The sequence below is a fragment of the Anastrepha ludens genome, chromosome 5 (genome assembly GCF_028408465.1).
Source record: "Anastrepha ludens isolate Willacy chromosome 5, idAnaLude1.1, whole genome shotgun sequence".
Taxonomy (NCBI): domain Eukaryota; kingdom Metazoa; phylum Arthropoda; class Insecta; order Diptera; family Tephritidae; genus Anastrepha; species Anastrepha ludens.
Window position 1 is genome coordinate 40,605,338 of NC_071501.1, and position 13,642 is coordinate 40,618,979.

General features: G+C 37.1%; 1 protein-coding gene across 1 annotated transcript; it reads left to right on the forward strand.

Moving 5' to 3' along the window:
• The first annotated feature begins 8,377 nt into the window (after positions 1-8,377).
• On the forward strand, positions 8,378-11,530 carry LOC128864462 (uncharacterized). The gene is made up of 2 exons (XM_054104135.1): positions 8,378-10,500; positions 10,556-11,530. The coding sequence occupies exon 1, from the start codon at positions 8,814-8,816 to the stop codon at positions 10,152-10,154; it is 1,341 nt and encodes a 446-aa protein (XP_053960110.1). The 5' UTR covers positions 8,378-8,813; the 3' UTR covers positions 10,155-10,500; positions 10,556-11,530.
• The last annotated feature ends 2,112 nt before the right edge of the window (positions 11,531-13,642 follow it).

The window sequence follows — 13,642 nt, forward strand, 5'->3', positions numbered from 1 at the left end:
GTGGATTTTTTATTTATTTATACACATATTTCTATTTGTTATCTTGTTCGTTATCTTATAAAAAAATTGAAAAAGAAACCAAAATCAAGCTCAATTGGCAGTTAAATATCATTACATAATAAAGTATCCACAATGTGATAACCACCAAGCCCATATACCGCACACTCGTGCATACTATTTATAAAATACCTACGAAAAATCAGGAGGCAATAAAAGCCCCATATACCGTTAGAGAAAAAAAGCGAGCGCGAGAAACCAAATTGTGTGTGAGTGTTTAATAAAATTTACACGAAAATATGCCCAAAAATATAGATAAGTCAAATGAAGTTGCAGACAATGTGGGTAACTGCGTATGTGTGTATGTATGTAATATAAATACAAAGGCTTACACCTTAAACATACACCTTGCTTATTCGAAGATTCTAATATATTATATGTTTTAAATGATAAGTATGAACTTAAATTCATATGTTTAAAACCACTTATATTGATATGAAGTTATACAATAGCGAAACCAACTGAAGCTGCAACTGGCTATGCTTAACAAAGAAAACTAATTGATCACAATATTGTTAGACATTTTTCTGACTAATTTTAAAGTTACTCTCTTGAAGCAAATAAATTCTTATCGGTAGTAAAAAAAAATTGAATATTGTTGTTGCAGTAGCTAGGGTTGGTTTGGGTAATGGAAGCAGTAGTGCTTTGGGCATGCAAATGCGCAATATAATTAAAATTAGAAAAACTAGACAAACGGTCTAGAAAGAAAAAACGTAAATCATGGTTTATAGCAGAGGTCGGCAAAGTTTACTCGGGCGAGTAGTACCCTTAACACACGTATTCTTACGCTCTTAAAATCAGTCGTTTTGACACCAACGTAACAATAGAAACAGCGGCTACGCTGGTATTTTTCTTATGCTGTAGTGGACATACTGGGACATATGAATAAAATGAGTGAAAAAATATTTAAGTCAATGGTAACAGCCTTACTGACAAGATTTACAGGGTAAAATAACAAAAACTTAAGAACTAAAATTAATTAGGATAGTTTATTGGACAAATAATAAGACAATAAATGACTTAAATAGAGACCTTGGCATCGTAAAATCATGATCAAGAGTTCTAGGTATAAGTAGCTGGATGGATAATCGAGAGGAGATGGAGCGGGAGACAGATTGGAGCTTTCAGTGACAGTCAGGTTGCACTAAAGGCTCTGGAGAACGCGAAGCAAACCCCAAAGATTATTCAAGAATGTAAGAAGAAGCTTAATATGTTGCAAAACAAAACAGGTTTGTACTTACATGGGTTCCAAGACACTGCGCTGTTCAAGGGAATGAAATTGCCGATGAATTGGTCAACTGCGGAACAGCGGTTACTCGACAGGCACTAGCGCTAATAATCGGAATTAGTTCTATAGGAATCACGAATCGGATCAGCGATTATGTATGAAATTTACATAAAGAGCGATAGTCCGGTCCAGAATGCTGCAGAACTGCAAAGTGTTTTGTGACAAGTCCTGAAAAACTTTCTACTAAAACTTGGAAGGAAAGACGTTCGGTTGATGGTCGGTATTATTACAGGACAACCCAACCCATGGAGTCAGCATATGACCACCATTGGAATCAGTACCCGATGTACCTGTCTTGCTGAGAGGAAGCGGATAGCACTGAGCATTGTAACTTAAAAACCACTTGGTAGATTTCAATTAAATTGATACTGCTTTTGAAAAACAAAAAACTCGTTCCTGATCGAAAGATTTTTTTTTTCAAAAATTTCGATTTTTTTTTTTCAAACAATTAATTGTCCGTTGTTTCCCGAAAATCTGAAAATTTTTTCCTGAGGCCGTCATATTGTTAATTTTGAAAAAAAAGCTTCGATCAGGCACAAGATTATCCATTAATAAAACTAATTTCTTTTGCCCGATTAGATGAATCTCCAAGGACTTGTGATGATCACTGCAAGGGACTTCTGGAGAAACGGGCTCCACATAAACAGCAATAACTTTTACTATTATTAATTTTTTTTTTTTTTGAATTTTGCCAAAGTCAAGTCGAAACATGATGTATTCATGCTATGTTTTTATTTTTGTAAAATAAAACCATTAACTAGCAAACAAAAGTATTAAAAACCATCATTTTTTCGGGCCTCTGACTAGCCCTAACCCCTTATGTTTCCTCACTCAGATTATTTGAAAACTATAAACTCTTTCCAATGATAGTTAAACGCGTTTACACTCATTGAGTTTTCATTTGATAGCATCAAATGTGTTATTATTATTATTGTAAATATAGAAACATTTTTGAGTAACGTACGCGCTTCATTTGACTGAGTGTTTAGGTTTCATGATGCAAAGAATAATGAGATGGCGCCCATCGTGGTCCCGTTACTTTGCGCTCAGCGAATTTGACAATTAGTTACGTGCAAGGTGGATTTAATAAGGTGACAGCATTCACCCAGCTGAATTATTCGCCGTAGGGATGGCTTACGTCAAAATGATATGCTTTGTTTGTATGTATTGGTATGTCTATATTCGTATGTTTACATTTGCTTGCTGATTTTGACATGATGCTTGCACCAAACGCAACAACAAATACATGTAGGGTTTTACTTATATGTGTTTGCTGTCACCTGTAATAAATTCGCCTTGGTTACGTGATTTTAGCTTCAGTATGGCCAGATTACCATTTTCGTAACTTGATTTAGCATTTTTTATGTTATTTTTATTATTTTTTGTCTCGGAGTTTTAGTTCATTCCACATGACATTTTTCTAGCCTATTCTAATTAAAAGTAATGTTTATAATTTTGTAAAATATACATTTTTTAATAATTATTTAAATAATTCACTCAGTTTTATTTAGCTTTACTTTTTTTAACATCTGGTGGCATTGCCCGCGATTGCCGGTGTTGTTGGTGTTCTTCTGCTTTCGGCAGTCAAATCTCTCTCTCGCTACTGCAGAGTTGCCTAGCTTTGGATATAAAAACGCACTAAATGCCCATTTAAAGAAAATAAAACACGAAAGTTTATTGTGTTAAGTAAGAACTTTGTATGCGTCATGATATTGAGCGTGACAAATTGTCTGTAGAATGTGCGTTTTTTTTAAATAAATGTGTTATGCTTATGTACAATTTAATTAATGACTTTTTTTTGTTAAGCGAAACTCTTTTGTTAAGGGAACGACTTTTTTGCTATATTTGAAGTTATGTAACTAGATAAGGTACTCTTTTTGTAAAAATGTCAGTATGGTTTCTTTAGTATTTTCTGGTATTTTGTTGCTTATTTTTACTATGAATACACCTCTTGATGCTCTATGTCTCACTAAGGATTGATGACCGGAATAAACGATTACACCTCTATGGTTTTAATTCGCATTCAATAAATTCAAAGGCTTTTTAAAATGTGTAAAAAGGTTTTCAATCTTAAGAAGAGTTGAGAGCGGGGCATTTAATATTTTTGCATAGCCTTAAATGGAGCCAAAAATTAAATTTACACTTTCAAATTATCAAATTTTATAGGAGTAAACAAATTTTCATTAGCACTAAAATCTTCTCAGAGTGGCCTTTTTTAAACTTCTTTTGTATAATAATACAGTTTTTTTTTAACCTAAAGTTTCGCTAGCCGTAAATTAAAAACAAAAAGAAACAAACACCAAACTTAAAAATTGTCGCATTTTCGGTATAAAAAAGCACTAAATTTATTGTGAAGAGCAAATGGTTGGCAATACTGCACAACTCAGCAAACGTGACGTCACGTACGCTCTGGTGGGCGCAATCTTGTTTCTATCATTCTTGTTTAGGTTTGGCATCGAATCATCTTACTAATCATTGATAAATTCAAATATTTGTACAGGAACGAATGAGTAGTACAGGTGTATGAGGATTTTATACAAAAGCAGAGCGTTCGATTTGCTCTCAGAAGACTATTCACTACTTCTGTTTTTATGAGTGTAAAGAGTAAGAACGAATTTTGAGCGCTTTACTCACTTTGTACCAAGGGGTATCTATACAAGGTGGTGTGAGTAGAGTAGTTGATTTCCTCTTCTTCAATTCACCTTTAATTTAGAAATGTCAGTAAATGGAATGGCGGAAAGTTGTTGTGTTGTGCATGTGTGATAAACTAATTTTATCTATTAATCATTTATTCCATTCTTCTATATTCTTCCCCTTGACAGTTCTAATTTAAAAAAAGAGGTTGTCTGTAAAGTCGGTTTACTGACGATAGTTTAACGTGACAACGTCATAAGAAAATATTGGTGGAATGGTTGCAATTTTCAAAACAAAATTTTAATAGATATTTTGTATGGATATAGAGGAGGAGGTAAATGGAATTGCAATGGAATAGGTCAAGTTACATTTACACAAACGTGAAAAATGACGAAACATTTATCAAATTCATCAAAGATATCTTCAATTTCGATTGTGCATCAGACGTCAATAAGTCAACAACACTAAGAGGCACCATCATCGATTTGCCTTTTTCAAAACACTTTACACTCGAAACACTCCCTTTCATTTCCTACTTTTTCTATCATCGTCCTATTCTCAACAGAGAAATGGTTCATTACCATGCACACAGGAAGAAGGCATATGCAAATACAAGTATGTGAATTTATATACAAATGCGCATATACATACATATATATGCTCACTCAAGTAGGACAGAGCCAGATGTCGAACGTTGCCGAACGCAGGGGCCGATTGTGCTCTTTGTCGTTCGTTCCGCGCTCTCGCTTGCAGTTCAAGCACATTAGCTTACATTTGCTTGCGTACGGAATAGATTCGTATATTTGATATGTCCATATGATTTGTATGCATCTTTACATATAGATTTGCTCTTTTTGAAAATTGCGCGAAATTGTATATGTATATGCATGTTTATATACATATACTAGTATACATCATATCTTATAAGGTGTGTAGTAAATATGACCATACATTTTGTCCTTCGTATATAATAAAAAAATTAATAATAATAACATTAAAACAACAGGTATTATTAACAAACTTGGTTTTGTTTTAAATTATTAAAGTAAATCAAATTAATAATAATCAATAAGAAGGCATATACAAATACAAATACGTGAATTTATATATATACATATGCGCATATACATACATATAAACGCTCACTTAAGTAGGAGAGAACAATATGTCGAACGTTGCCGTTCGTTTGCTTTGTCGTTCGTTCCGCGCTTTCGCTTGCAGTTCATTCAAGGTAACGACAATGAGCCAGGTAACGACAATGAGCAAGGCAACGACACATTTTTTCGTGCGTGCAGCCGGCTAAATCGAATTATAAGACGTTATCACGTCAAAAATGTTCTTGTTGCTTGAATGCTATCACCTTGAATATATTCGTCTTGTTCTGCACCATGATAAAAATTTAGTAAATTAGAACCCTTGAGAGCTAGTTTTAACATTTTTCACGTTTTCCAATTATTTAGTCTCTCACACCCGTGTGTTGTGATTTTGCTTTTTCATTACTCTTTTTCACCTGAACAAATCAGCTGATTCCCTCAAAATCGCTGAGCGACGTTTAACGGTCTGATGTTGACTACACCTCTGCATTCTGTACGTCGTGGTGCACATTCTTACGCTTTCCAATCAGTTGTTATTCAGACGATACGACTACACAGTAACACGATAAGTAGTTGCGTTGATTTTTTCTCATATAACCAACGCAATCTCAGTTTTATTGTGAACAAATTGTCGTCACATCCCCTTTTACGTCAGCCAATCAGCTGATTCTAATTCGCTGAAAGCCGGTTAACGGTCTGATGTTGGCCACACCTTCTAAATTCTTGTTACCATGATTTTTCTCACAAAAATTTTGTGCGTCCAATTATTCATGAGGGAGAAAGGTACGCTGTGCATAAATGTAACAAGAAGTGCCGTTTGTCGTCAAATGGGTAAAATTAAATTCGAAATTTTTCTGAATATTCCAATGCATTTACAGCGTTATAAAACATATATACAAACGAAACGATTACAAGTCTTCGCAATTTTTTACAAACTCTCCTAAAATAAGATCTATTAGTTCCACCCCATTCCCAGCAACCCACTTTCTGTGGGCTCTCAGCATACCTACAGATTGAAAGAAAATATGTATTTATTTTTTAGTTATCTGGTTTAAATTCCCATTCGCAAGATTCTGTCATATTAGTTCTCAACCAAGTTTTTGACAACCTCCTCATAGGCAACGTCCTACTATTGCTTGCAAATATAAACTCAAGCGCTAGCCAGATTTTTGGGTGAAATTCCGATTTCCCCCTTGTAGGGAAAAATTAGATCAAATTTTTTTTTTTTGTTTTTGGCAAGCTTGCACCGCATGCTCTGTAGAGGCTAACCTTTTAAGTTATGAAAAAAAAACTTCGGCATCGAAAATTTTAGTTGTTCATCTTTAAAACTCATTTTTACGGACAGATTCGGATGCAACGTAGTCAAGGAAAATGCTGGACTATTTGCTCTGAAAACCTGTCACATAATAATTATATTAAGAAATCCAAATATGCAAAAAGTGGCTCGCTGATAAGATACGGATATAAGCTTTTTCTTACTCAGAGGCGTATTTAAATATACTAGCTTTAACCCGCGGTCCCGCTCACGTAGGAGTAGTTTTGAGGGATTTAATATAAATAAATAAATAATTGGCGCGTACACTTCTGTTAGGTGTTTGGCCGAGCTCCTCCTCCTATTTGTGGTGTGCGTGTTGATGTTGTTCCACAAATGGAGGGACCTACAGTTTCAAGCCGACTCCGAACGGCATATATTTTTATGAGGAGCTTTTTCATGGCAGAAATACACTCGGAGGTTTGCCATTGCCTGCCGAGGGGCGACCGCTATTAGAAAAATGTTTTTATAAATTTTGCTTTCACCGAGATTCGAACCAACGACCTCTCTGTGAATTCCGAATGGTGATCACGCACCAACCCACTCGGCTACGGCGGCCGCCGTTAAAGAATTACAAACAATAATTTCATAGAAAATATTTTTTTATTAATAACCATAATATTACAATACCCGGCATCCGTTGCTATGCCTCGTTGAATAAAATCAAAACAACCAATCAGAAAAATATGAAGCAAAACTATTTTTATTAATTTTCCATCTCAAACCATTTTTGAACTTTGCATTTGGGTCATAGTTGAACAGCTTATGCGGATTATGAAATCTAGAGTGTGCTATAAGTAGTGGGAAATAGGAAAAACTAAGATTTTTTAGATTAAATTTAAGCAAATATTCGATTATTAGTGACGAATGAGAGTGGTGGCGCGGCCTGGGGCTGTGGGAAGGGAGTTCCATCATAAAAACATGCCTATAACCTTCATTGGGTGAAAATATGAATGTCTAAAAATTTGTACGTCATTTGGTGTTGTCGTTTCGTAGTGATGCGCGGACAACGTACAGACATTCACCTTTATAGTATAGATTATTGAAAACTACATCGCGGGTTGGCTTTTACATTTTTAATTTTCATTTTAATGCAATATGAGGTCGCTAGCTTGTGACAAGTGCTCTTTGATTGAAAGTAAAGTCGAATTATTTATAGAACACGATATCAATCATGTGGCTGCCTCGGCTGGCTTCACGGTTGCAAATACCTTAACCCAGTTTTCTGGCTCGATCTATTGAATGGCTTGCCCGATATTTGCCTTAAGCATCAGACTCGTTAATGGATTGTTCGCAGCTCCGAAATGGTCAATTGATATCTCCGAGGCGGCTGATAACACGATTACCGAATTTGGACATAAAAGATCGAGTGTGGCATTAGCCGTGGGACATGAAGCATGGTATGCCATTGTGCTGTAACTAAAGATCGTCCAAGTCCATGTCTTTAACTTTCGGTCATAAAGATCATTTTTCGTGCCTCTGAAGATCTCACCGTTGCCCGAAATGGCATTTCCACCGCTCCGAAATCCGAACTGACGATATATTAGGCTCTCGACGATCACGTGCATGTTTTCTGATTACCAGATATGCTTGTTAACACAGCCGTCGAGATGAAAATGCGTTTCGTCAGAAAATATGAATTTTACTTCTTTTCAAAATACGCTCATTGATCTACACAACATTGGCTTTGAAACAAGTTCGCAACATTTGCCAACGTTGTACAAGCATAAAGCTTCATTTTGTCCAACGGAGATATGATACTGACTTTCTGTCAAGATATCCAACCGAGAAGAGCTGCCACTATCAAAATAGTATGTAATTAAAAAACCAAAACCACAGTATGGATCACTCCCTTTAGTCCCTAGTTTTGGGGTTACTTTCCCGACTGTAGGCAATAGGAGTTTTTTGTCAAGTAGTCGAGCCTTCGGGAGTCCCTAAGCCTTGTACGAACGGATCTTGTGGTTATTAAGGTGATGCTCCTCATCATGTTGGTCTCCTTGCCGCGGGGATGAGGCTTAAGTGGTGGTTAAATCCCCCTCGGGAATCTAATCTACTACGAACAAAGAGGGAAGCTCCATATGGAGATTGATTGGCCACCCATCCGCGGAACGGCGCATGTGGCGGTCATTCAATCATCTATTTGGAGAGTACCGCACCAACGATAGCCCCTGTTCTCCTTACCTTGAGATCCTATCATATCCTTTCCTTTCCCCCCCTAATCCAGGGTGTTATGCGTCGCCGTGCCCATTGGATGGTTTGCAGCCAGGGGTATCCGGCTGTATTATAACGGTGCGCTCCTGAAACTGGGTCACCTCAGGAGCTAGAATGACCTTGCCACGGCAGAGGGGACTTCCGTGGTCGACGTTTCCCCTTTCCCCTTAAAAATTTTGGTCTGCCACGCTCGCCACGTCGAGCAGTGCAGACGATCATGAATACAAAAATGAACAAAAAAAATCATGCCTCGGATAATCGAGAATCATCTAAATCAAGACCTAGCCCCTCGGGAATGTTATGTCTTCCCGCGGGAAATACGGTAAGTACCGGCGGTGTAGAGTCTGTGGCTAAGCCAAGGAATTGCCTTTCAGGAATTGCCTCCACGGGAATGAGGTCTCTTGCCAACCGCCAGATGAAGAATGCCGACCCTGCCATAAGACAAGTTGGTGATGATATTCCGTTAACATCTGGTGCTGGTAATATATCCTCTCTCGTAAATAAGTACTCAGGAGACAAGGGCAACTCTGTCAAAAGACAAGCTGGCCTTGCCATTCATGCCACTCCAAGTGGCAAAGGAACTTCGGAAGTAGTAGCACTTAAGGTGACGTTGGCAGAATTGAACCACATGGCTAAGCCAACGGCTTCTGATGCTCGTCCCTTTAACACTACTATCACCGCAGCCAGTAGCTACCCCCGGAAGCATATTAGGCCATCAAGGAGGTACTACCGTATCAAAAGGTCAGCCTTCAGAATCCTGGAGAGATTGAAGGACAAAAAAGAGGATCTGACCGAGAAACAAACCGACTCCAAAGCGTGGGCTGAATCCTTCATCTCCGAGGACCGGAAGAAGGTCAAAATGGACTTTGCACAACGAAAGAGCAAGCGGTCTAAGGAAGGGGTATCGATTAAAGCCAAAATATCAAAGGTGGCACCAACCCAGATGACCAACGGAGCCAACAGGGACACAAAGAGGTCTTTCGCGAAAACAGTTAAAGAATGCTGTATCAGGGCGGTGATAGATCGTAGTTCATATGATGGTGCGATCTCGCAAGCGAACTGGGATCTGGTAAACATAGGTCTATGTAAGGTCTACAGGGATATATTGAATGAAAATCCAGGATCTCCACCGAGTTGCTCGGATGCGGGATGGTATCAATCACATATCAAATTGATAAGATGCGCGGATCAACGGTCTGCGGATCTGTATACTCTGGCCATTAATCGCTTAGGGCAGCTCTGGCCAGGTGCCTGCCTCGACGTGGTCCTTCGGGAAGACATACCTAAACGGCCAAAGGCCAGAGCCTGGATTCCAGACTTCCATATAGATCCCGAAGAAGTTTTGGAGTTAATTAAACTGGGCAACCCCGAACTACCCACCAGCGGGTGGAAAGTAGTGAAGATTGGCCAAAGCGACGGCAACCGAAGGCTAGCTGTGATAATTCTCAATGAAGAATCACTGACCCCACTTGCCAAGCAGAAATGGAGGATTAATTATGGCTTCCAAGCTTTGACTCTCCACCTGCATAGGCGAGATGTAGTCAACAAGGGCACCTAATCCTCAGAATAACGAGGGCGGCTTCGGCTGCAACAAAAAACCAACCGGATGACGAGGTAGCGTCCTACTCTGAGATGATCATCGAACTCTTTTTGAAGGTTACTCTTGACGATGCGACAGTCAATACTCCGAGCTATCTAATACTATGGAGGATTTCCTACCATTGGCTACCAGCAATACATGTAAGGTGTCACATGCCCACAAAAAGGCGGCTTCAGCCCCACTCATTCTCCATCTCGCTAAAAGAGAAGATATCGCGCTCATCTAAAAACTTTGGCTCACAAAATTTCGAGTCTGCGGATTGAGCAATAAGGAACATATAAACTGGTCTATGTCACCGGCAAAGGTAAGCTCAGGCCGCAAATATTGATAAAGAAATATTTGAATGTGTATTTATTTAGATGTCATCAAAGCTGTGAAATCTTGTGGAAGGACGATATAGCACACGATGCTGAAGAGCAACTCATAAGAATAGGGTTGTGATGTTTTTTCGAATGTCTGGCCACATAAAGTTGGACTTGATCAGTTTAGACGTAGCACGTACGCCTGGATGCGATAAACGACGTATTTCTGTTAGTATAGCATCAGAAACTCGTTCGGTACTTAAGGACGAACTGTCGAAACTGAGGTGGTGTCACACATGAGTTGGCTGTCACTGTTACGAATTAAGAAAAAAAAAAAACACTTTAGAATGAGCGAATTTTTCGGTGTGCCTGAATCTTTAACAAATAGAAAGTTGCTTGTTGCGATTTTATTTTCGGACGAGTTTCGTATGTCGGGCTGGAATTGGTCGATGAAGTCACGACGTAACACTTGGGTCGAACACATGATCAAATATCGAAAGTGGCACACTTTATGTTACACAGCATTTAATTCGCGGCCGTTTGTGTGGTATTTCCTGTGCGTCTGAGTCTCCGTTTTGGTGTAATGAGGCGCACAGTGTGTCGGTAGCAGAAAAAATTGTAAAAAAATTGACATTCACTACTCGAAAAATATAATTTGCACTTTAATAACTAATAGATATAGTAAAACAAATTTAATAAAATTTATTAACTAATATATTTCACATATACACCTGGCAAGCAGTGTTAAGTATATGTAAAATTTTCGTATTAAAAAATAAAAAAAATCATATAATGTTATAGCTTCTGAAAGGTACGACTGTTTAACATCACTGCATTATTTTTATTTTCTTCTTGCGTCTGATATATTTGTAGTATCATTACTTTAAGAACAAATTTTTTTCGCATATGCGCTACCTTTCATTTAAACTTTCCGACGCATTTAAAAAAAATTATATTTTGGAAACTTCATGTACTAACTGTAAAAACTGTATATTAACAATTAAATAAAATGTAAACGCTTCAAGGAGTCTATTCAATAATTGTTTCAATATTTCAGTGGAAGATTCTATGAAAATTCGCCAACTTTTCGAGTTGTGGCTGCAATTAAAAGTAGTAGAGGTAAGTGCGGTTTGGATAGAAGTTCTAGTTGTAGGCTCTACAAACAGAAGCTCACAGCTATTTCCACATGCTCAGACGAGTTCGTAAACATTGCAACATAATATTATATGTTATTTTTATTTATTAGGCTTTAGTTCTACGAAGAAGATGGAATAAATATTTCAATGGCTCATTCATTATTCTAATCTATTAACACATTTCGAATATATGTTTATGTGGAAAACACAAGTGCGTAAATCAAAGTTCATCAAAATCGAATGATATTTAGTATTTCCGCCCTCATGTGAGGTAGGCGTGGCTGTAAGCCACCTTTAGGATATTTCATATTTTCTTTCGTAACTGAAAATAAAGCAAATACAAAGTTTCAGCAAATTCGAAGCACGCTTAATAATTTTGGCCACAACTTATATCGGGACGTTACACTGTGCAGCGCTTACCTCTGGTATCTAAGCGTCAACTAACAATGAGCTAACTTTCATCTTTCAGGCTCTGAGTGCGTTAGCGGTGTTACTTTGGCTATTCTGATATCTGATTCTATTTGGCCTTCAAATGCCTGCATTTTGATCAGTTACTGTTCGAAGCTCAGCAGATGCATGCATACTTTCATCAAAAACTCGAACTCTCTTTGTGCTGAAGCCAGAAACGAGGCTACCCATAATAGTAACTTTTTTCTATTTGTGATCTGATGAGTGTGAGAATACGTGTAAAATGAGCGGGCAGAACTCTGCTGCCGAATCCCCGATGTCTGCCTCAGTCAAAGTTACTCCTAGGATTTTCGCCAACACCTAGAAAATGAAAAATTTTGTGTTTTGGAAAACCGTAATCTTTATTGACAAAAGCAATTATAACATTTGTGGATCGGATGGTCATCAGGCATGATCGGTCGGGTGTTAAATGAAAAGCTCCGAATCAAAAACTTGAAATCCCCTTTTATGGTTTGGGTTTGTATGTCGGTTGAGGAAGTCGGAAAACCAGTTTTTATAGATGATGCGGTGCATAGTAACCTTTATTTGTCCGCGACATGAGATATATTTCATTTTTTGAGATATTTTAATTTACGAACAAACTCTTCCTATTAAAAGATCGTTAATCAGAGATCGGCGTATGGCTTATTTAATACCTATTCGATTTTACATATATTAAAAGGTTCTACTATTTCTGTATCACATGAATGAAATAAACCAGCAGATATTTGTTTTTGTTTTTTTTTTCTGTTTATTGGAGACAAAAAAATACATTATTATGCATTTGAATTCATTTTACTTTTAATTTAATCGTCAAAAATACTCATTATCCGACGTGCTAAACCTCAAGCGGTATTTTATTACCCCTTATATTATTTACTATTTCTCCTTGCATTTTACATTTTATTATGTGGTCAAATTGAAACATAATTTCCAAATTAATCTTCGCGGGTATTCGATTTGGAAATAGTAATTTTTCTATAGTTCTCCCGTTTGTTTCCTCACACAGTTTCATTTAAGGGGTAAGACCACCCTGACGGCATGACAATTAGATTAGAAATATTTTTTTTAAGAAACTTTTAGGTTTCACATTTAAGTAGTTAAACGTAAAGTAGTGAACTTCAAAACACATATGCACATTTATTACAAAAAAAGCAACAATTTAATTGGCTCTGCACGAGACAGTTTTTCCAGGACACTCTTTTGAGGTGGGCGTTAAAGGTACCCCAATTTTTATCTTTAACAAGCATGTGAAGACGTTTTTAAGTTTGGTAAATTATCTGCAGAGTAACGTAGCGATTTTTGAAAACAAACAAAAAAAACATTCACCTTAAAATTAAAAGTTTCCACTTAAAAAAATTGTTTTCACTTTAAAATTAACATTTTCCACTTAAAAAAAATGTCGACTTTAAAAAAATTTCCACTTTTAAAAAAATGGTTTTTTTTGCCAAAACTTTTTACCCTAATTTTTTTTTTTGCCAGAAACTTTTTTTTTTAGCCAAAAGAAAAATCCTACGCATTGCACACAATACAAGTAAATACACTCTTCTTCCTCCCATTT